Source organism: Culex quinquefasciatus, chromosome 3, assembly GCF_015732765.1.
Source record: "Culex quinquefasciatus strain JHB chromosome 3, VPISU_Cqui_1.0_pri_paternal, whole genome shotgun sequence".
In the NCBI taxonomy this organism is placed as follows: Eukaryota; Metazoa; Arthropoda; class Insecta; order Diptera; family Culicidae; genus Culex; species Culex quinquefasciatus.
Genome location: NC_051863.1, coordinates 43,139,708 through 43,163,420, shown reverse-complemented (window position 1 = coordinate 43,163,420; position 23,713 = coordinate 43,139,708). Strand labels below are relative to the sequence as shown.

The 23,713-nt window shown below is 35.6% G+C and overlaps 1 protein-coding gene and 2 long non-coding RNA genes across 9 annotated transcripts in view; 1 reads left to right on the top strand and 2 right to left on the bottom strand.

Annotated features, from left to right (window-relative positions):
* The window catches only part of LOC6048494 (adenylyl cyclase 78C), a 169,466-nt gene that overhangs the window by 109,029 nt on the left and 36,724 nt on the right, over nt 1-23,713 (top strand). For all 7 annotated transcript variants that reach the window (XR_005278246.1, XR_005278245.1, XM_038260196.1 and 4 more), the window contains 4 exons: nt 4,866-5,227; nt 16,789-17,195; nt 17,247-17,573; nt 17,641-17,833. Coding sequence is in view for 5 of the 7 variants with exons in the window: in XM_038260196.1 (XP_038116124.1) it covers nt 4,870-5,227; nt 16,789-17,195; nt 17,247-17,573; nt 17,641-17,833 (1,285 nt within the window). In the remaining 2 variants the exon portion in view is untranslated. The remainder of the gene's footprint in view (nt 1-4,865; nt 5,228-16,788; nt 17,196-17,246; nt 17,574-17,640; nt 17,834-23,713) is intronic.
* Nucleotides 1,623-2,122, bottom strand: LOC119768829. Its single transcript, XR_005278247.1, has 2 exons — nt 2,000-2,122; nt 1,623-1,935 (listed from the first exon to the last, which is right to left on the bottom strand). It is a non-coding gene; the product is annotated as an uncharacterized LOC119768829 (long non-coding RNA).
* Nucleotides 2,759-3,320, bottom strand: LOC119768830. The gene is made up of 3 exons (XR_005278248.1): nt 3,197-3,320; nt 3,024-3,137; nt 2,759-2,932 (listed from the first exon to the last, which is right to left on the bottom strand). It is a non-coding gene; the product is annotated as an uncharacterized LOC119768830 (long non-coding RNA).

Here is a 23,713-nt window from a genome sequence, read left to right as displayed (position 1 = left end):
TCATACAAAAATGATGTATGAAAATTCAAAAATCGGTATCTTTTGAAGGAATTTTTTGATCGATTTGGTGTCTTCGGCAAAGTTGTAGGTATGGATATGGACTACTCTGAAAAAAATGATACACGGTTAATGAAAATATGGTGATTTTTTATTTAACTTTCTGTCACTAAAACTTGATTTGCAAAAAACACAATTTTATTTTTTTATTTTTTGATACGTTTTAGAGGACATAAAATGCCAACTTTTCAGTAATTTCCAGACTGGGCAAGAAATCTATGACCGAGTTATAATTTTTTGAATCAATACAGATTTTTTTCAAAAAATTGAATATTGGTCGCAAAATTTTTTCAACTTCATTTTTCGATGTAAAATCGAATTTGCAATCAAAAAGTACTTTAGTGAAATTTTGATAAAGTGCACCGTTTTCAAGTTATAACCCTTATAGGTAACTTTTTTGAAAATAGTCGCAGTTTTTCATTTTTTTAAATTAGTGCCCATGTTTGCCCACCTTTGAAAAAAATATTTTTGAAAAGCTGAGAAAATTCTCTATATTTTGCTTTATTAAACTTTGTTGATACGACTTATAGTTGCTGAGATATTGCCATGCCAATTTTCCGATCTTTTCGAATACAATATTTTCAAAAAATTTAAATCAAGACTAACATTTAAAATGGGCGTAATATTGAATGTTTGGCCCGTTTGAAATGTTAGTCTTGATTATAAATTTTTGAAAATATTTTTTTTGAATATATCTTTGAATAAAGTTGCTGAGATATCGACATTCGAAAATGGCGGGTTGTTTGGGTGAGACTTAGAAAACATAAATTTTCCTATTTTTAAACCTTTGCATGGCAATATCACCGACACCGACGTAACACTCGCTGATAAAATGTTGTCTATCATTGAAGTACCCCCCGGGTAAGTCCGGTGAGGTGTGCTCAGGGGGCTTCTACGAACTGTCAAACCAATACAAACGCAGCGTTATTGTTATGGAACCAGCCTGGTACCCACTTTTTGGATCGTTTACCCCAAAAAAGTTTAAAATAGGGCAAATGTTACACGTTTTGTCACGCTCTATTGTTGGAAATTCAATTTATAAATCATTTTTGTTTGCCTATTTTTCGAAGAATTAGAGCTCGTGAATAAAATGTTTGGGTGTTTCAATGGGTTTAGTGACGATTCGAAGGATTTAGCACAGGAATAATAAGTATCAAACAGAATTTTCGGCATTTGTAGTTTTATACTTTGCTTAGGCAGGTTTAGGCAGTTTTAATATTGAATTGGGCAACATAAAACAAAAATAAAGGTTTTTACTCAACTGCATTGAGGTACAAAACCAGAAAAGTTGAACTTTGGTCACATTTTCCCTCTTTATCAATACTTTTTTTGATTTACTAAGAGATTGAGATAATGAAAACAGTACAATTCAATGTTTTTATGATTTTTATTATTGAAATTGTTGTGAGAAAGCCGGGAAGTGTTTTTCAATGCTTTTATGATTTTTTCTAGCGTTGTTTGATTCAGCCTCCACTGTGCATGTCGTACGTTCGGACGTGACGTTCTTCGTCGAGGACGAGATGCTGCCGGTGCACCGGGTGATTCTGGCCGTTCACAGCTAGTTCTTTCGGGCGTTGCTGTAAGGTGGCCCGCAAGTGTCGAATGAGCACGAGATTCACTTGAACAGAAGGCAAATGGCTGGTTTTATCAATGAACGTCTGCGCGATTCTGAACGCGGCCGAGATGTTTAGACAGAAGGCACGAGAAGTTCCGAACGCTTCCTGAGGACTGAATCTGCAGCTTCTGTTACTTTAATCCTTTTCGCCCCGGAAGTGCTCTTCAAGCTGTGTACGGCTGATGCAGGATGCAGGTGCAAGGGCAACACAGACGGGAGGAGCGTCGAAAACGTTGTATCCATGGTTCGCTTGCCGGAAACACCTGAAACATTGATTGCTGGTTAATTTACATGCGCTATTGAAAAGTTACCTTGCTGATTAATTACCTTTCGATACACCGAGAATCCGAAAACTTTTCTAAGCCGATCACCAATTTCATTTTCAAAACAATAACATAGGCGGCCATATTGCTTGGATGAGTGCTACGGGAAATTTTGACAGTTCAGCCCCCCTGGGTGTGCTGTCATATTTGACATATTGTTTAAGTTTCTTTCAAACTGGCACCACTGTTCGAACAGCTGATTTTGAAGTCGAGAACTGTCAGTGAAATTTTATTTGTTTGGTGTGTTTTGGTCGCTATGAGTTTCATTTTTACAAATACTTTATGTTGTTGGACTGTCTGGTTATTTTGACTATTTAAGCAAGAAAACTCGATTTTTTTGTGCGAGAATAAAAACATTTGTGATATTAATATCAGCGCTTGATTCCTTCCAGCCCAACATATTAACAGGTTAAATCAAAGTGATTTTTAAGAAAGGTGAATGATTTTTCTTCTAAGGATATTCTGATTGGACACGATCAATGACTCCGAGCTCATCAAAAACCGTTGTCTGAGTGTAAGCAGATTAGGAGATGAAGGTTCTGATCAAGAATTCAATTGTTTCACGTGCATAGTCCTGTAGCATCTGTGTGTAATTTTTGTTCTTCAATTCATTTATTGAACGTTTAAAAACAATTGTCCAATCAGCTTAAATAAATGGTTTAATTTTAAATCTAATAAAAATATAACGCAAATTACGTTTTCAACTGTCAATCGCATTTGCGGGATAAAGTAGAAGATTTTGAGAAAGTAATATTTTCATGTTCCCAAATAGGTATATTTCTAGTGATAAGTATTTGAATATATTTCGATTATTGATTGCAATTCATTGTTTTTTGCTGAGTATTTTATTGAGCAATATAGGAATTCACTTGATCAAATTTCTGCAGATCTTCAAAATGTTTCGTCCGATCAGTCCAACATCGCGGTGTCAATCTCTCTGTAAAGAAAGTGTGAATCATTAATTTCAAATCTTAGTTATTTGTTTGAGTCAGAATTATGAAGCTAAAAAAAGTTGGAAAAAGTCTTACCCTTTCGATGGTTGGGAAGGATCACGAAAACAAGCAGTGTCAAAATGCACGCTACATAGCAAGTTCCTGTGGGTAGCATTTTCTCTTCCGCAAAAAGCTTTCCAGATACCTAACCTAAAAAAAGAAATTTTTCATCGCATTCTATCGATTTTGAAGCAATAATTTCTACTCACGTCGGCTAGTCCACAGGATACGCGTGAAACGAGATGAAGTTTCCGTCACGACTTCTGCAACCGGGAAGAAACAGGTTCTTCCCATTGCGAACGGAATCAATAAAAAATCTGCATCAGCTTCAACACAGCATCAAAACAAATCAACATGTCAAAATGTCACCCGAGCGAAGCAGTGTTGCGCGAAAGATTTATTTTCATTCAAAACGAGGGGCTAGTCAAAGTTTCAGTAAATGCGGTAAATCATTCAGGGTCAGAATTCAAATTATTTTTTTCAAGGAGTGTTACGTCAGTGTCGGTGGCAATATCTCAGCAACTAAAGGGTCGTATCAACAAAGTTCAAAAAAGCAAAATATAGAGAATTTTCTCAGCTTTTTAAAATTATTTTTTTCAAAGGTGGGCAAACAGGGGCACTAATTTTAAAAAATGAAAAACTGCGACTTTTTTCAAAAAAGTTACCTAAAAAGGGTTATAACTTGAAAACGGTGCACTTTATCAAAAATTCATTATAGTACTTTTTGATTGCAAATTCGATTTTACATCGAAAAATGAAGTTGGAAAATTTTTGCGAACAATATTCGATTTTTTGAAAAAATCTGTATTGATTCAAAAATTTATAACTCGCTCAAAGATTTTTTGCACAACCTGGAAATTTCTGAAAAGTTGGCATTTTATGTCCTCTAAAACATATAAAAAATAAATGTTCACATTTGAATTTTCACATTTTTTAAGAATATTTTTAATATAAAAATTAAGCCAATAACTCCAAAAGCGTTACGGCACGGTTGGAGCGATTTCGAACTTTTAAAATAGTTTGTACAATGTATCTACTTGAAATAGATGACGTGCCAAATTGCTTCAACCGAATGGATGCTTTCAATACCAATCACTTAGCAAAGATTATCGCACTCAGGATGACTCCTCAGAAAAGATAAATGTGCATTGAATCGTTTGCTCAAATAATTTCCGCTGAAGTTCTGCAAAATGATTAATTACGACAGCCGGCCGTCAGAGGGTTTGGACAAATCGATCAGCCAAGTGCCAGCCTAGATTATCTGGAGAAACTTGATTCTATCACAGACAATTAGACAAAAAATATGGTAGAAATCAGTGTCTCTGAATTTGAGTGCAGCTGTTTGAAACTGAGTCCAACCTAAATCTGAGTGTTTCTGTAACAAAAAAAAACCCCTTAAAGCGTGTCAGTTTCAATTAAAGTCAGATGTGGTAATCGATGTTCTCAGTCAGATTTGTCTGGTACCTTTAAAACTGATGAGGGTTGAAAAGAATGTGACGTGCAGAGCTGTTGTAGACGTATTCAAGAGTATCGCGTTCGACGTATAATTCCGGTTCAAGAAAGGTCACTCCACCTTACGTTTGATTCACGTAATTTTTGCGAGTAATCCCACCGGGCACTACACTTGTCTTGTACAGTTTTCCACTGTGAATGAACCTCCATCATCCCATTGACTTGAGTGGAGTTTTGTGTACCCTGCTGGACACGGAGCAAACATCGGAAGAGCTGCAACTCTTGAGCGGATAATTGATTGCAAACAGCTATTGACGTGCTGAGTGGGAACGACTGATTCTGGAGGAATCTGCCATGTGAGAGATCCATTTCAAAGAATTGTTAAAATGCTAAACCAGAACCCTCTCTCTCCCCCCTTTCTTCCAGAACCATGGAACTGCTGGTATCGCAAAAGTCCGAACCGGGCTCGCACCGCACTTTGGCGGCAGCCGGAATCGAGAATCCGGCCGTCACCCTAGATCTGGACGACACCAGCAGCGTCATCAGTGACATCTCGAAGGTGCCCCGAGTTCCCGGCGACGGGGCCCAGGCGGAAGATGTGATAGATCCCGCGACGGTGCGACCACTTTCGATGGTCAACCCTGGTGGGGAGCTTTTGGAGCGGCTACCATCGTTGGATGAGAAGACGAAGCAGAAGTTAAACAACGGAGATCTCAAGCTGCCAACGATGGCGGTCACGGCGAGTGGAACGTTTCAGGAAGGCGAAAGTAATGGACGTGATGTTAAAGGTGAGTTACCAAGTAGCAGGTGTAAACACAACTGTTTACATTTTCTTTAAAAGCATAAGTAACGGCACAATTTTGTTAGGTAACGGGTTGTTAACAACCTAATAAACATATTTTTTGATAAAGTCTTAGCCTTAGCAAAAACTTGTCATACAATCTAGGGAAAATTATTATTCAAAAAAATTATTCTCTCAAAACATTGGTACGATGCGTTACGGTGAAATTTAATTTTGAAGTCATCTAGTGATTTGAAATATCAAACAATTCCTGGAATATTTAGACCATAAAAAACTTTAAAATCCTGATTTAAAACCAAGGCTAATTTTCAACAACTTTTCCGATTACATCTGTCACTTTTTTTAAAGAATTGAATTCAAACGCAACAGTGAAACGAATGATTCACCTTTTAATCTTTACTGTTTTTTTTTTTCCTTTTATTTCATTTTTTGTAACTTTGTTTAACCTGGCTGAAGCTTTTCGGGTGCCTAAAGAAACCGTCTTGAATCATCAGTTTGAGCATATTATTTTTCATACAATTTTTTTAGTAAGTACCGTAAAACGGGGTTACTTTAATATGTTTGAGATTTTTCCACAAAATTAGCATTAGCATTAGCATTTGGAGGACGTCCCACCACCGGAAGGCTCCACAACGCTTATCCCACTGTTTGGTCTGGTTGTGTTAGACCCTCATCCGGAACAATAATCCAACACGGGAGATACCATGTCTTCATCTTTTGATGAGTGTGTAATACAGCCCAGGGCATAAGGGGGTCCACGCCGGGTCCAAGCTATCCTCAGGGAAATGAAGGAATGTTAGTAAACACCTATCTAAAGTGCGCAGGGACCCCTACGTCACCTTATTGGTATAGATGTTTGTAGGGAGGTTTTGGACTCAATGTTAGTAGGAGAGGTAGAACCCTAGGATATACCCCGTAAGGTATTGCGGGCGAATCAAGTAAAGTTATTTTTTTATTATTAAACTTATACTTGTGATTGTATAGTGTTAAAAATGCATGATTTATATTTTTTATATTTTAAACCACGGCAGAAACAACGCGACGAAGCCGTGCACGATTAAATTGAGTGTCATATTACTAAACCAACCATTTTCTCAGGTAAAAGCAATGCTGATTAATCACAGTTTTAACATGTCTGTTGTTAAACTCATTATATCAACTGTAAGAGTAGAGAGAAGTTTATATTTTCCTTTAAATAATTATATGTTTAAGCGAAATTCGAGGTTGTAAATGATTTAACGCATAATTGATATTTTGATTTTAAACTCTTACAGCGATAAGGAGTAAACATTCATTATTTACTCATTTGTTTTATTTTGAATGTAGGATTTAGATGTTTAATTAAAACGACCGATTCAAAAAGCATACGTTAACATTTATTTTTAGTGTAATGGGATTAATCAGCATATTTAAATTATTTTCTTCAAATAAATACAATGATTAAATTATTATTAGCTGGAAAATATACATACACAACACAATCAATCACTCACTCACACACATTGATGCTTCCTCGATTTGAAGATCAGCAACTTTCAGTTTTTATGCTAATGCTACAACGGGTTTGAAAATTGCGAACAGCCTTAAAAAAAGGAACCATTTAGCTGCCTCATGACTAAACAATCCATAAATGCTTGTTGAAAAATACTTCGTACGCAACATATGTATAGTGACACATTTTCATTTAAACTTACACAGTTTTTAGAAAAGTTATAAAACTATTGGCATTCACTCTGGTAACTATCAGCACGGATAAAAACTGAATTATTAAATAATTAAATATTGAACCAAAACTAAAAAAAACTAAAAGATAAGCAAATTCGCGACCTGTAAAAATTGGGTACCCTATGCACAATTTTTAACGCTCATTTAAAATGAAGCCAACCTTTTCACAGCAACAAAACTCTGTTTGTTATCCAACCAAAATTTAAGTTAAAATTTGGTCAAAACTAGCAAAACAATGCCAAAGGGCCGTTGTGGATTTGTAAACAAAGAGTGTATCCCTTTCATGCCAGATGTAAACACCCTCTAGCGTGAGCAGGACACACTCTTTGTTTACAAACCCACAACGGCCCTTTGGCATTGTTTTGCTTGAAAAGCTCTTTTGTAAAACACATACTATCACATTCACCCAATCGCATCCATGCTACATAAATTTACCAACACAAACACTGATCCAGAACGGGCTCACCAAATTCGTTATGTGCAAACCAAATCCATCGTTGCCACCCCGCATGCGCCACCGTTTTTCAGAGATTTTTCCACAAAATGAAGAGTACAAATTAAATACGTACGGAATGGCATAGTACAGGGGTGACCAAAGTATGGCCCGCGAAGTGATTTTTTGTGGCCCGCGGACCAATTTTGAATGATCATGTAAAATGGCCCGTTAATTGAAAATAAACCGTAATTGTATACTTCTCAAAATCAAGGGTTATTTTTAACATATGTTTTTTTTTTAATTTTATATTATTGTTAATTTTCATGAATCTTTCTAATTTAAAACAATTTCACACGTTACAATATGAATAAAATTAGTAAATATCAATGTTTTCAATAATTTTTTTTTGGAAATGTATATGAAATGTTTAAATTTGACTGAAGTAAAAAAAAAATGTAATCATGGTTAAAAAATAAGTATTACATATTAATTAAGCAGTCTTAATGACCCTTTTTATGGACTGAGCCATTAACTTATTTAGCACTAAGAAATCTTCCATCTCGGGGTTTGAACTACTGACAGTTGGATAACGAATCTGATTGACTACCATCTCATTCAGGCAGACTAAATGTTAAAATCTGAGGAATAAGACTGTTGCAAAAAAAATTCAAAGCCTTTTTCAATCCAACTCTTCCCCGGCTCGAAAAATCAGAGACAAAAATATTTTTTCAGGCAAACTTACAAATTTCAATTGAAAATAATGTGCAATCAGCTGAAATCAATTTAAAATTCATACCTCTGCGTTCAATTTGAGCATGTTCGGGATTACTCAAAAATATCTAGAAATCTAGAGCGAAAGAAAATTCGCTTAAATTTTTATTTTCGTCCAATCTTACACTTTTTGAAAATAATACATTTCTATTTTTTTTTTCATTGCAAAGTTGTTTAGGTATTTGAAAAATACAAAAAAAGCAATAAAACTGATGGAAAACTGTCTTTTATTTATTAAATAACGAAAATCTAGAGTTTTTTTGAAAAGGTCCTATAAGCTATTGTGTTTCATATGTTTATAAGACCTAATAAAAAAAAGTCTGGAAATGTTCAAAAAGTAACAGCAAATTCTCAAAACTTCAATTAATAGATGTAGTTTTTTGCCTTTTAAATTAAAATGAAGTTATTTATTTTTTTAAATTACCTTTTTTATACATTTGGCCCGCAAGCTCATTTGAGCATCAAATTTGGCCCGGCATCCAAAAACTTTGAGCACCCCTGGCATAGTATCATACTGAACGTGGTAGAGAAGTGTTCAAAGAATCTAAAAAAAAATTTTTCAGAAAATTTTGAAAAGTTTAAAAAGCTAGTTCACTATAATTAAGAAAATGTTGATGAATAACATCATTTCAATCTTCTCAAATTGTAATGATTTTCTCAATGAAAATGATTTTTAATCGGTAAACGGAATGCATTTTTGGATACTTTGGACAATTTTCCACTAGGAAAAGGTAAAATAAGTTTGTTAATAATAAATATTATGAGTTTTTGAAACACAATTCAAAAATATCAAAATTTATAGGCATTTTCAGCAGAACAAATTCTATTTAAAATGTGAATTTTAATTCAGTTATAATTTTAATATAAATCGATAATGTTATAAACAAAACTAGTTTTAAGCGAATGTCAGGCAAAATTCTGTCTTTTTACATTTTTTGTTAAATTTTGTATATATTTTGCTGTAAAACTTAAAAACTTAGTTTACTAAATGTAAACATTGATTTTTTTTCTTGATAACTATATCAGCAACCATAGTGATGGTACATTTGACGTTAAAAATAAAGTTTGAGCACCTAAAATCTTATTTTAACAAGAAAAACTATGACTATCAAAGTCACCTCGGAATTCAACTTTAACTTTTTTTAACAATACTGAAAAAAACTTTTTTTTAAGTGCCTGGACCTTGTGCGGCTACCCCAATACATGTTTTAAAAATAATATATTTAGAAAAACCTTACCAGTTAGAAATAATCTAAAAATAAATTGAAATCCTATCAATGTCACCCCGGTTTACGATATTATTATATTTATGTTTGAAGTACGTAAAGAGACACATTTTCTGAAAATTCCAGAAAGCACAAAAATGATCGACATTTTTTAAATGGTGATTTAAAAAAATCATTTTTTCTTTATTTTATGTAAAAACGTATTCAAGTTTTTTTTTCAATTTTTAGGTAACTTTTTGAAGGAAATTGCGGATTTTTAATTTGATTATTTCAAAATTGTGACTAAGTAAATATTTGTTTTCAGTCCATTTAAAAAATTAGTTCTTGGTTATAAAATCTCGAAATATTTTTAAATTGAAAAGAGCAGAACATTTAAAAAATAACATAAAATATCGGTGATCAAACGGGAACAAATTGGGACACAAACAAAATCTTATTTTTCCTGTTGTTTTTATCTTTACATTCCATTTCTCAGTTACCAAAGGCCGTATCAACAAAATTTAGATAAGCCGAATTAAGATAATTTTCGCAATCCATCGATAATATTTTTTTTCAAAGATTGACAAACATAAGTAATTATTTTTTAAATTGAAAAACTACAACTTTTTCAAACGAGATACCTAAAAACTCTAAGATTTCGGTCATTCGATTTTTTTTTTGTATTTTTTAATCCGACTGCAACTTTTTTGGTGCCTTCGGTATGCCCAAAGAAGCCATTTTGCATCATTTGTTTGTCCATATAATTTTCCATACAAACTTGGCAGCTGTCCATACAAAAATGATGTATGAAAATTCAAAAATCTGTATCATTTGAAGGAATTTTTTGATCGATTTGGTGTCTTCGGCAAAGTTGTAGGTATGGATACGGACTACACTGGAAAAAAATGATACACGGTAAAAAAAAATTGGTGATTTTTTTATTTAACTTTTTATCACTAAAACTGGATTTGCAAAAAACACTTTTTTTATTTTTTTTTATTTTTTGATATGTTTTAGAGGACATAAAATGCCAACTTTTCTGAAAATTCCAGGTTGTGCAAAAAATCATTGACCGAGTTATGATTTTTCAAAAAATCGAAATTTTGGTCGCAAAAGTTTTTCAACTTCATTTTTCGATGTAAAATCAAATTTGCAATCAAAAAGTTCTTTACTGAAATTTTGATAAAGTGCACTGTTTTCAAGTTAAATCCGTATTTAGGTGACTTTTTTGAAAACAGTCGAAGTTCATTTTTTTAAATTAGTGCACATGTTTGCACACTTTTGAAAAAAATATTTTTGAAAAGCTGAGAAAATTCTCTATATTTTGCTTCTTCGGACTTTGTTGATATGACCTTTAGTTGCTGAGATATTTCAATGCAAAGGTTTAAAAACAGGAAAATTGATGTTTTCTAAGTCTCACCCAAACAGCCCACCATTTTTCAATGTCGATATCTCAGCAACTAATGGTCCGATTTTCAATTTTAAGATATGAAACATTTGTGAAATTTTCCGATCTTTTCGAAAACAATATTTTCAAAATTTTCAAATCAAGACTAACATTTTAAAAGGGCGAAATACTGAATGTTTGGTCCGTATATACGATATCCTGTCAGTCAAACTTTATATCAAGGCAAGGAGGCGTACAAACCAGAAATTTCAATTAGGACAAAGTTTATCATCAAAAGATTAGAAGATAAATGAAAGAAGTTTATTGATTTAATTTTTTTTAACATAGATCGATATTTAATGTGCACCAAGTTTGAAGGATGTACGTAAAACTAAAATCATTCAAACTTCGTGCAATGTAGCCCACTTTATGCAAAATGTGTGCTGATACAGAAATGCAACTTGACATATTAACAAGATTTGTACTTCTTTAGATGTATTTTCTACTCAGATACAGTTTTCACAACAACATTCAAATAATTAAATTTTTGTAGGTTCTCGAAACTTCAGGAAATGATTTCAAATGTTTTTATGTCAATGCAATGGTCAAGATCATGCTAAAATGTAAAAATAAAAAATATATATACTTAAAGACTTTGACCAATTGGGTGCGTATCTGGACTTATGAGAAGCGAGCTAATTGGATTGTTGAAAAAGTTAATGTCATTCGGATAAATAGATTATCTTCTAAAACGCCACTTTCCAGCTTAACAACCAAACGTGAAGTTCCATCAAGTGACGAGAAAAGCAACAAAAAAAATGTCCAAACCAGCCAACCACGCTAACGAGGTCAAAGTGAAAGTAATCAAAGCCGATTTTATTGTCCTGGTAAACAATACTGCAGACACGTGTACAACACGGTAAAACCGGGGCGACCCAATAGGGACGATGGGACAGAGGAACAACGTGACCGCTTTTGCGATGAGGGATGTGTTGAGCGGTTTCATACAACGAGTTTAGGGAAAATTGGGGAGAGTTTTGAGCTTAATGCGTTTCTTTGAACAAATTCAGCTAGTATTGGTGAAGTGTGCACGCATAGATAAGAATGACATCGTGGTGCAAGTTCACTCTTGTTGAAATCTGCTTGATCCAGAAAAGTTTATGTTGTTTTTAAATTACCTGTTTGTTACTGAACACCTTTCTCTCTTAACACTAATGTGCGGTGAATAGTTGGAGCATAAAAAACAGCATCATAGCTAAGCAAACATTCCTGTCATATAAATAACACCGGGCCTCATCGGCGGTTCAATATGTTTAGTAGCTGCAGTTGGGTGACTGGTCGCGCTTTAATAACGAGTTTTTTTTTTGTGTTCACCCCCACCAACACAAACACACACACACACACATTCGCTCAATTAAATAATCGATAAATTTGCTTCAGCTTCGCGCGCGCTCGATGATTCTGATGTTGCCTTTTTCCTCCCTCCCCAACTCTCCCTCTTTGAGTGAAACAACAACGGGCGGAAGCTAAATTTAGCGAACGGATCAGAGAAGGAAGTTATCACCAGCAGCAGAGAACGGAACGGAACGGCGAGGAAAAAAGGGCGGGCAAAAAAACTCCGGGAAAACATCACACCGGGACCATGTCCACACACCCACCCAAACACACACACACACACACACACATTGATGGGCTTGAACTTGTAGGGGTAAGGGTACCGTGGAGTTGGCGGAGAATAATGAGAGACGTGTTATCACTTTTATCGAAGTTTGCACGCGGGGTGACGACGCGACGGTGGTATCCATCGTAAAAATGGCGAGACCTCGGCCATTCTGTTTGACACGATCAATTCTGTGGTACTGTGGGTAGGGCATTGTGCCCCAACTTGGTCCATTTTCCAATGACAACATATCCTCCTTATCCTATACATGGACTGACCTAATGACCTCTAAATTAAACCGGGTCCAATATTTACTTTCCCATCTGACGTAAGGCTTGATCAGACAAATCTTGTCTTGTAAAAAGCCAACCGAGGTCACCTGGGATTAAACCTAGACCAACTGGGGAGAGACGACTTCACACTTTCTCCGATCTCCGCTAAAGAATCAAACTCATGGAAATTAGGGTGGTCCAAATCCAGGCTTTTTTGGGGCTACCCCCTGAAATCAAAGATTGACCCATCACTAGGCTAAATTCCAAATTTGAGCTCATTCTGACCACGGGAACCCCTCCCTCCAATCGCTTAAGGTTTGTATGGGAAAAATCGTCAAAATTTATGGAGAAAAGCAACTGTTTTACTTTTTTGCCTATGGAAGGCGCCATCTGCTTGGACTTTTGTCGTCGTCTTTTTTTGCAAGGCCAACATCTTTCAGTAAAATGGGTTACATACATGGAAAAAATCACAAAATTTCATATTTCAGAAAATTTATTGAATCCACTAAAAAGATGATTTTCAACCACTCCTGAAAGTTTCATGAAGATACTACATGATTAAACTGAGTTAGAGACGATTTTAAGTTCAAAATTTTGCCGTGCGCTAAGCGGACTGTCAAACCTTTTGCGCGTTTTTCTCGAAACACCGAGTTGATTTACGGGTGCCACGATATCTCGAGATTGGATGGACCAAATTGGCTAAAATTTGGGGTGAAGAGACATATCCCGTGTACAAGACGAAGCCCGATTTTGAAATTTAGCTTTTTAAAAAAATACAAGAATCAAAAACTGACGATTTTTTATATGAAAAACACAAAAAGTATTTTTATCTTTTTTTCAAATCAGTTTTTTGAAAATCGGCCTTCGTCATGCACACAAATCCGGTTTAACGAGTCTTCACCAAAATTTTGAGCCGATTTGGTCAAGGCAGTGTTAAAATATCGTGGCACCCGTTTTTTTTTAAATTGGTATATCTCGGCAATGATACAACCAAATGTTTTCAAATTAGTTTTGATGATAGATGAAAATGTTTATTTTAATGCCCTGAAAACAGATTTTAAATAAAACTAAGTGTGTGCTCACAGCAACCTTTGACTTTTTTGTCGATTTACGTGTATGTAACCCTTTAAATTGAATTGAAACATGAAATAAAAAAGTAAAAAATAAACTCTGAACATTCAAGGGGTTACATACATGAAGAAATTCAACTTTTCAGCACCCATTTCACAGCTAAAATGTAGAACTTTCCAGAACTTGTCGAGAGAATAGTGGTACCATTCAGAGAACACAGCTCGAGATGGGCGAGAGAATTATTCTCTCGAAATTCATTTGCAAAAAAAGTTCATCCACCAAAACAAAAAAAATAAATAAAGGTGTCCAGACTACGGGAATCGAACCAGAGACCTTTGACAGACTAATCTAATGAATTAACTGCCTCGGCCACCACACCTTGGAGACTAAAGGTTGGTGAGATGTCAATGTATGTCACTTGTTGGAGTTGTATTGTTTCACTTAACGAATGAACATTTGTTATGATGGTGTGAGTTGATAGCCTTATTCATTTGATTTTGGCTTTGAGCCTTCAATAAATTTTGAGGGAACGATTCTCGAGGCTCTGAATTTTGAGTGTAGAGAAAAGTAGGCCTTTTTGTCATGTTTCACAACGTAATTGCAAAAAGATGATTTTCAATCACTTCTCAAAATTTCGTGATTAAACTAAATAAGATGAAATTTAAGCCCAAAATTTTGCCCTACGCAAAGTGAACTGTCAAATTTTGTGAGCGTTTTTCTTACACACCGAGTTTCTTTACGGGTGCCACGATATCTAAAAATGGGATGGGCCAAATTGGCTTAAATTTTGGGAGAAGAGGAGCTAATTTGGTCCAATCAGTGTTGAGACATCGTGGCACCCGTTTTTTGAAAAAATAATTTGTTTTGTTAAATATATAATTTAATGCACTGAAAACAGAATTAAAAAGTTTAAGTGTGTGCTCATATCAACTTCTGACATTTTTGCCATGTTTGATTAACACTCAAACGCTCGGGTAGTCATTTTACCCCTACTTTTTTTCTTAAAAATCTAATAACTTTTGGTAGAATTGACCAATTTAGATGCTTCCGGTTGCAATAGATCCAGATTTGTCTATATTTTTAACTGTCAGATGTTGGACAAATATGGTCCATTGTTACCGCAGATATTCCGGATTCCGTTGGGGTACCTCGGCCCTCTTATATGGGTAATTTGGTCAATATAACAAAAACTTTCCGACAGAACAATGTCGGAAATGATACAAAACCTCAAGGGATCATCCTAATGCATCATTCTGTAAAAAAAATTGACATAGTTAAGTCCTACGGGCCACCGGAGTCGGTTCCAATTAGGCACCAATTGACATTAGCTCAGTGCATCGTTTCCGGTTGGAACCTGTTACGGTGCCCCGAAGATCTGGACCATGTCTATTTTTTCACAGGATGATGTATTAGGATGATTCCATGAAGTTTTGTATCATTTCCGACATTTTTCTATCGAAAAGATTTTGTTATATTGACCGAATACCCAAATGGGAGGGCCGAGGTACCCCAACGGAATCCGGAATATCTTCAGTAAAAATTGACCATATTTGTCCCCCATCTGACAGTTTAAAATATAGACAAATCTGGATCTTTTGCAACCAGAAGCATCCCATTTGGTCGATTCCACCAAAAGTTATGAGATTTTTAAGAAAAAATAGTCAAATGACTACCCGAGCGTTTGAGTGTTAAGGACGTTGAAATATCATGCGTCTTCTGTAAAACGAAATGAAAACTAACTTTTGTGGAAAAGCATGGTGTTTCAGTTTGAAAATCTACGTCAGGCTTTTAGTCAATATCAGGTTGATGACTTGAATTATAACATGCTTGACAGTTCTATAGAAATTGTACACCACAGATTCATTGTTTTTTTGTATAGATTTTTTTAATTCGTAAATAGAAGTGCATTTTTAAAAATCTTCAGAAGGAAATGATGAAAAATAAAAAAAAAGTGGAATCTATTATTTGTATCATTGTGAATTTGAAAGATGCCAAGTATATTTAAAATTAAAAAAATGTAAAATGGTCTGAAACTGAATTCTAACCTGACAGAATTGATAAAGGCCACAGATTTGGATTTGAAGCTTCTTGGGAACTATCGGAATTCACTTTGTTTTGTCTTGCATCACCTATGCTTATGCTTATGCTTCTTGCATCATTTACTAAGTGTATCTACATCATTGAAACATAAGTCAAAATTATGCTATCCGTCCCGAATCTCATCGTCCAAACCTGCTTGCTCGAATCGACGAGCGAGCCTCCCCTTGTGCCAACCCCCCTCTTCCGGAAATGAACACCATCCCCATTTTCTCACCTCATGGTAGGGGGATGTGGTTGTGGTTCGCTTGTCGATGACACCAATTGTGTGTCATCATCGCAGAGCAGAGCCGAGTGTAGAGCAAGTGTCTGCCGGACGTTGGACGTGGTGCCCGGCGCGTTCGTTGGCTTTCCAACCTCCCCGGATGTTCTCCCGCCGCGGGAATAACTTGTAACAATGTAATTCATTTCAGATGATTTAGATGGAGCTCTTGACCTGGGTAATGGTCCGGGTTCGGTGCTGCCGGTGACACTTGGCCGTTTTCGGTTATTCAAGCAACGTTTGAGATTTAATTTATTGAGGGCTTGAATGGAATGGGTTCTGGACGATTAACTTGGGTTTGACATTTGTCATTACTGGATTAGTATTTTACTTTTCGGTTTCAGGTATGCTCAGCATTGACTTCCGTTACCAGCTCGTTCCAATTAATTGCATCTATGTTGTTTGCACATTTTCCATGACCCATTACCAAGTGCCACTCCTTTGAGGCACGTGGGTGAATCGAAGCGTTCACTCTAATCAAATCACCGCATCATTATCGACAGTTGCAGCGTATCCTTTGCAAACTCTTCAGCTGCTGCTGCTGTTGCATTTATTCCACTCACTTGTGCAATAATGTTGCCTTTTTAGCACATGCCGCCACGCCATTCCCGGTGTCATCACTTTAACCTTAACCTCTCTGTCCTTTTTCCCTCTCCTGCAGATGGCACCCGGCACCAGCAACCGAACGGAGTGACCACGCCTGTAATTACCGAGGACGACATCGGTAACGGGAAATGTGGCGTCCTCACGACTCCGACGACCGGCGACGGTGGTGGAGGCGGGGGAGAGGATGAGGGTGGCGGGGGTGGCACAAATGGTACCCCGGCCAACAGTTCCACCCTGCCTCCCCTCAGCAGCAGCACCTACTCGGCCTTCAAGCGGGGCAACGTGGTCAAGGGCATCCTGTGTCCGTCGATGACCAACTCGTTCCGGGCGCCGTCCCTCGAGCGGTCCTATCTGACCTACTCCCACCGCCAGCGCCAGAAGTCGCTCATCCTGGTCAACGTGGTCGACCTGGTGCTCAAGATCGTGCTGGCCTCGGTCTGGATTGGGTTCAATCATCCTACGGTGAGTTTTCTTTAAATTTTTGCGGCCTAAATCATCGATCTTCGATTCCAGCTGATAAAAGCCCACGAAATCACGTGGTCGGTATCGTGCGTCATCTCGAACTTCCTGATCTGCGTGCTTGGTAGCTGGCGGCTGTTCGCCAACAACTATCTGCACTGGGCGGCCGTTTGCACCTGGCTGTTGCTCAACCTGCAGGGCTTCATCGGCGAGGGGTTGGGCTTCGCCGAGCGAGAGTACCTCATCTGGTACGTGCTGTTCATCATCTTCGTCCCATACGCGATGCTTCCTCTGCCGTTGAAGTGGTGCATGATCGCCGGATCAGTTTCGGCCATTTGCCATCTGATCGTGACCACCATCAACAAATTTCTGCACGAAACGGTAGGAGTTCAAAACCTAACCTCAAACATCCTAACATCACAATTGCTTGACCTTCTCCTTGCACCAGGACACCACGTGCATCGTGCGGCAGATGATTGCCAACTCGCTGCTGTACTTGGCGATCAACTTTGCCGGCATGTACACCAAATACCTGACCGACCGGGGCCAGCGGTTGGCCTTCATCGAGACGCACAAGGCGATGGAGCACAAGCGCGAATCGGAGAAGGAGTACCAGCGGACGCAGCGGCTGCTCGACTCCAGTAAGTACAAATTGATTTTTCGAGTCCCTCAGCCTTCATAAAAGCAGAAGTAGGGGAAATATACCCTTTCTAATCAAACACCTATCTTCGTCATATGGAGAGTTTGATGCTCGATTAAAGCTCCAAAAATACTATTTAGGCTGTAAGCTTACCAGCAACAGCATCGCCTCGAGTAAGCACACAAATGTATGCCACTTACTGGCCAAAAAGATCAAATTTAATGCACTTTTGATCATAATTTCTATTTTGCGAGACCATTTCTCATCATTTTGGTGGCACACACACCCACACGCAAGATCAGAGGTTAACTGCTTAACGAAAGTCCCATAAATATCTTTTCACTTGCGCTAACGATTTCAAAGCGCTTAAGATATAAAATTGCTTCCAACTACCGGCTACATGTTCTTATGACCGTTACTTAGTCACTCACTTGAAGAATAATCCCGAAATATGTAAATAGTTAGCAAGCGCCATCAAATAAACAAACGCTCTAAGTCTTTTGACGTTTCAATTTTGACCATCCATTCTAATCGAAGGCTGAAGAAAACCGAGCGAGAAGCGAAGGCAAATAAAGAACAAAGGGTGGCCACTGTCGTGATCGGGGACTTTCTTTTATAATAAAAACACAGATATTTTGCAATTAACAAACAACACGTCTTATTCCACAGAAATTAACCACAAAACTGATTTGACAATCTTCATTCTCTCTTTCGCCAGCCGCGCGCATCTCGTTGTTTTCTCGCTTGTTGTTCTCTCTCGCAGCTCGCTAGCGCGCTCTCGCACTCCATCCGCAATCAGCTAACAAGGCAATATTCATGAAGGTGCGCACTTTTTGTTGCGCTCTTAACTATTATTTATGATTTATATCAATGTTATAATAAATACTCATTTAATAATTTATTACATATTCAATCCTGCAACCCATAACCCCTACATTCTCCCTCTTTTCTACTCTCAAGATGACGAATATCAATCATAATTCCTAACAGAAAAATTGCATGAATGCTAAATTAATCAATGTTTTTTTTTTTAAATTTCCTAAAAGATTTTCGTCGGGTTCCTCGACTTTGTTTTCATGCTGATCTAAATACGAAAGCGCAGTCTTCGAAATGTTTCATCTATGTTGTCCAAGAGACTGACATCCGATCGCAGGAGTTGTAGAAAATGGAATGCACTGATGAGGTTGAAAATTTAAAACACCTGAAAATATAAGAAAAAGAAAAAAAACGAGGAGAAAAACAAAAACCACAAATATTTCTCAAATAAACGCAGGTTTATCAATTTTTTATGCAATACGAGATTAGTGATTGTTTACCTGATTTTCTTTAAATTTTATGTAATTTAAAATTAAAAAGCAAATTTTACAAACATTGCTGAAACAACACAACACGATTTAAAAAAATAATAATTCAAATTCAAAAGCAATTTTTTAAACATTTCGAATTAAATGGAATCAAATTATTTTTCTTTATTATCATTTTGTGAATATGAAATATAAAACAATGTGTTCTAAATTCAAAAATCTAACATGTTGCTGACTTAAATAACAAATGAAGCATAATCCTGGCGTTTTTAAAGTTTTAAATTCATGTGTACCATATAAAACAAAGAATAAATATTTCTAAAAATATATACAATGTGGTAATTTATTTAATTTATTTTTAAAAAAATCTGAAACAAAAACTATGACAGGCACAGATATTGTTTTTACTCAAATTTACACTTTGAATTTATGTGCGCCCGCCACGGAGTTCAAATCGATCAGCCCAGTGCCACGTCCGATTGATCCACCAGACGGGACTTGAAGTTAAACATAAACTGATTTTAATATTAAATGCAGTCGTGACGAAAAGTATATGTTTGTAATTAATACCCAAAAACACCCAAAATGGATCTACAAGCAAGCTTATTCTTTCCTCATTTTCAATATTTTTATCTGTACTTTTCTGTAATTTATTCCCAACCAAGCTGTACAGCTAAAACAAACAACTTTTTTTTTATATAAAGGCTAATATGGTAATCGGAAGGAAAGGAAGGCTTTACGAACAGCAGAACAAAGGAGAGGGAGCGTTTTCTTGGGGCTTTTCTTCACCCTATCTGGCTTGCTTTCGCTTCTACTGCTGCCCATTTGATTTTTTCTTGACCGGTTCCTTCTGATGTACACACACCGCTTAACATTGTATCAAAAATTACCGCATTTTAACTAATTTTGAAACTGTTAATAAATCATGGCAAAAATTACTAATATGCAAAATCAGTAATATTTTTAAAGAATTTGATCAGTTTTTCATAAAAAGTTAGTTCAGGATATTTTAAGATAAATCATGCTCAAAAAAATTTTTGTTGTTTATTCTTGCCACAAAAGCTGATTTAACGATTTTGTTCTGTAAATGCATGGTAGTATCAAGATTTTTCAACTTTTATATTAAAAATTTTGAACTTTCTATTAATATTCACTTACGCGATCTTTTAACCAAACAAACGATAGTTTTTACCGAATAGTTTTTTTTTCTCTGTTGTGTCTACTTAATAATATTTTTGTTTATCTTGAAACAAAACATAGTTCAGAAAATATTATTCTAATGAATAATTTGAAATTGCTTAAATAAAATGCCGTTTCGCTCAGTATATCGATTTTCTAAAATTATATGTTCAATGATTTCTTAATTTTCTCTTCAAAATTGTATTTAAAGTAGCTAAAGGAATGGATTCAAGCACTTTTGATATTACCGTAGATTAGATTATTTAATGTTACATTTAATCATGATCCAAACAATGTTTAAGGTCATTTTATTTATAAATACCTTCAAAATTTACTGTGCTTATCAGATAACAACAAAAAAAATATTTTGTTCAATTATTCTTGTAATGCATAGATGTATAGATTGCAATCTGACTACTTTCTCAAAGGGTTCCAGCTCAGGCGAAACATTTTTCAAACTACCACCGCAGAGGTCTGTCAGGCTCCAACACGGTGGAGACAATATCCTAACCATAAATTCCTTCAAAACGTATCTTGCTTACCTAAAAACAGCTGAAAGATTTTTTAATGTTTTATTTTAAATATTTGGTTTTATTTTTCTCGTAATGTAAAATGGGTTCCAAGCAACTTTGATATATTACTTGAGTAGATTGTTCACAGAAACTTATTTTTATAATCACGATCTTTACGATCCCTGTCAATGGTTTCTTTTCTTATTTAAAATTTTAACTTTTTCTTTGCTGATAAACTCCTGTTATGTAATTTGAAAAAGTTTGGTTTCATAATTAAGTACAATCGATTAAAGAACCCCAAAGTGTCTTTAATTTATTTTAAAATAATGTTTCTTTTAATTTAATTTTGATATATTTACTTTACTAGAATTCTGAAAGTGTTTTTTAACTCAATAAAATGATACATTGTTAAAATATAATTTCTATCGAAATTAATGAATGATTTTGAACTATTTTGATACAAATCACAGATATTGCATTGAAAAATAAAAATTAATATAATAAATATAAATATTTCCTAGTTTTTTTTAATTATGTTTTTTTTTCGTTGCTCAAATTGTCACTCATACTTCTCAATTCTAGATTAAATTTTCAAAACAACCTATCCCTCATAGGTTTCCTATGCAGATAGGGCCTTTTGAAAATTTAATCGAGAATTCAAAATTAATATTTAAATATTTGTATTATTTTCTCTTGTGACGCAACGCTCTCACACTTTAAATTATATTTTAAGAATTTCTGATGATTGATCATTCCTTTATTTATTATTTAAAAATGCATCAAATTAATTATTAAGTGAATTATTTTACCTTTTTTAACTAATAATGTAATGTTCATGTTAACGATTACTTAAATTTTTGCTTCCCTGTGAAATAATGTTGGGTTTCAAGCAACTTTTGTATCACAGCTGAGTAAATCGATTTAAGTAACAATCAACCATAACTACTATCAATATGGAATACTTAATCATTAACGTCTTTCAATTTAGAGGTTTATCTTTCAAGAGAGGACAACTCCAGTGTTAGATAAAGTGACAACCGTTTTAGTCCTATTCGATGAATTTAAAATCTTTTTTTAGGTAGTTCACAGACATAACGCCAAAATACATATTGCTTTATTTGTGGATACCAAAAAGTGCTCACTTTCACATTTAAATTTATTTATTCATTTTCTTATGTCAATTTCTTTTGTGATGTTAAAGACGGTCCTTAATTGAATGAAAAGATTTGCTGAACAATATATTTCTAAAATCCATAAGGCTCCTTCTGCGAAGTTATTTAAAAAAAAATCATCGCAAAAGTCTGTCGGGTTCCTTTATCGAGGAGATCGTTATCTGACTGCTTTCGCAAAGAACTCCAGCACAGATTATTCATTTTTTTAATCTGACTACCATCACAGAGGTCTGTCTGTCAGGCTCTAACACAGAGAAGACTTTTTTCTGACTACCATCGCAGAAGTCTGTCAGGATCCAACACAGAGGAGACTTTTTTTCTGACTACCATCGCAGAAGTCTGTCAGGCTCCAACACAGAGGAGACCTTTTTCTGACTACCATCGCAGAGGTCTGTCAGGCTCCAACACAGAGGAGACTTTTTTTCTGACTACCATCGCAGAGGTCTGTCAGGCTCCAACACAGAGGAGACTTTTTTCTGACTACCATCGCAGAGGTCTGTCAGGCTCCAACACAGAGGAGACTTTTTTTTCTGACTACCATCGCAGAGGTCTGTCAGGCTCCAACACAGAGGAGACTTTTTCTGACTACCATCGCAGAGGTCTGTCAGGCTCCAACACAGAGGAGACTTTTTTCTGACTACCATCGCAGAGGTCTGTCAGGCTCCAACACAGAGGAGACTTTTTCTGACTACCATCGCAGAGGTCTGTCAGGCTCCAACACAGAGGAGACTTTTTTCTGACTACCATCGCAGAGGTCTGTCAGGCTCCAACACAGAGGAGACTTTTTCTGACTACCATCGCAGAGGTCTGTCAGGCTCCAACACAGAGGAGACTTTTTTCTGACTACCATCGCAGAGGTCTGTCAGGCTCCAACACAGAGGAGACTTTTTTCTGACTACCATCGCAGAGGTCTGTCAGGCTCCAACACAGAGGAGACTTTTTTTCTGACTACCATCGCAGAGGTCTGTCAGGCTCCAACACAGAGGAGACTTTTTTTTCTGACTACCATCGCAGAGGTCTGTCAGGCTCCAACACAGAAGAGACTTCAAAATTAACTATGACTAATCAATTATAACGGCAAAAAATGTTGCTCAAATCAAATTTCAAAGCAAAACATTGATTTTCAATTTCTGCATAAATCTATAAAATTTTCATTAGATTTATAAAACGATAGTTTTCAATTTCCACAGCATCAAGCAACAATCTAATATTGCATCAAATTCACATCAAAAAATTTATCGTCAATAATAACAACAATCAAATCTTCATTCAAATGAGAACTATACATTTTTCATTAACCATAAAATTAATAATCAAATTTAGCATCAACTTCAAAACAAAACATTGGTCATCAATTACCATATGAACAATCAAATATTGCGTCAAATTTAAAACTCAAAATTGCCCATCATAAAACCACAATCAAATATTGCATGAAATTTAAAACCGAAAAAATACCTTTCTATAATAACAAAACTCAAATTCTGAAAACAAATCTTGGCCTTCGATTGCCACAACAAAAAGCAAATCTATCATCATATTCAAAATAATAACTGGTTTTCGATTACCACAATATCAATCAAACCTCGTATCTTAATCGAAACAAAATATTGGTTTTCATTTATCGCAAAAATAAGCAAATTTGTCAACTTATCATAACAAAACATTGGTCTTTAATTCCCTCATCAACAATCAACTCTTTCAATCAAAATTA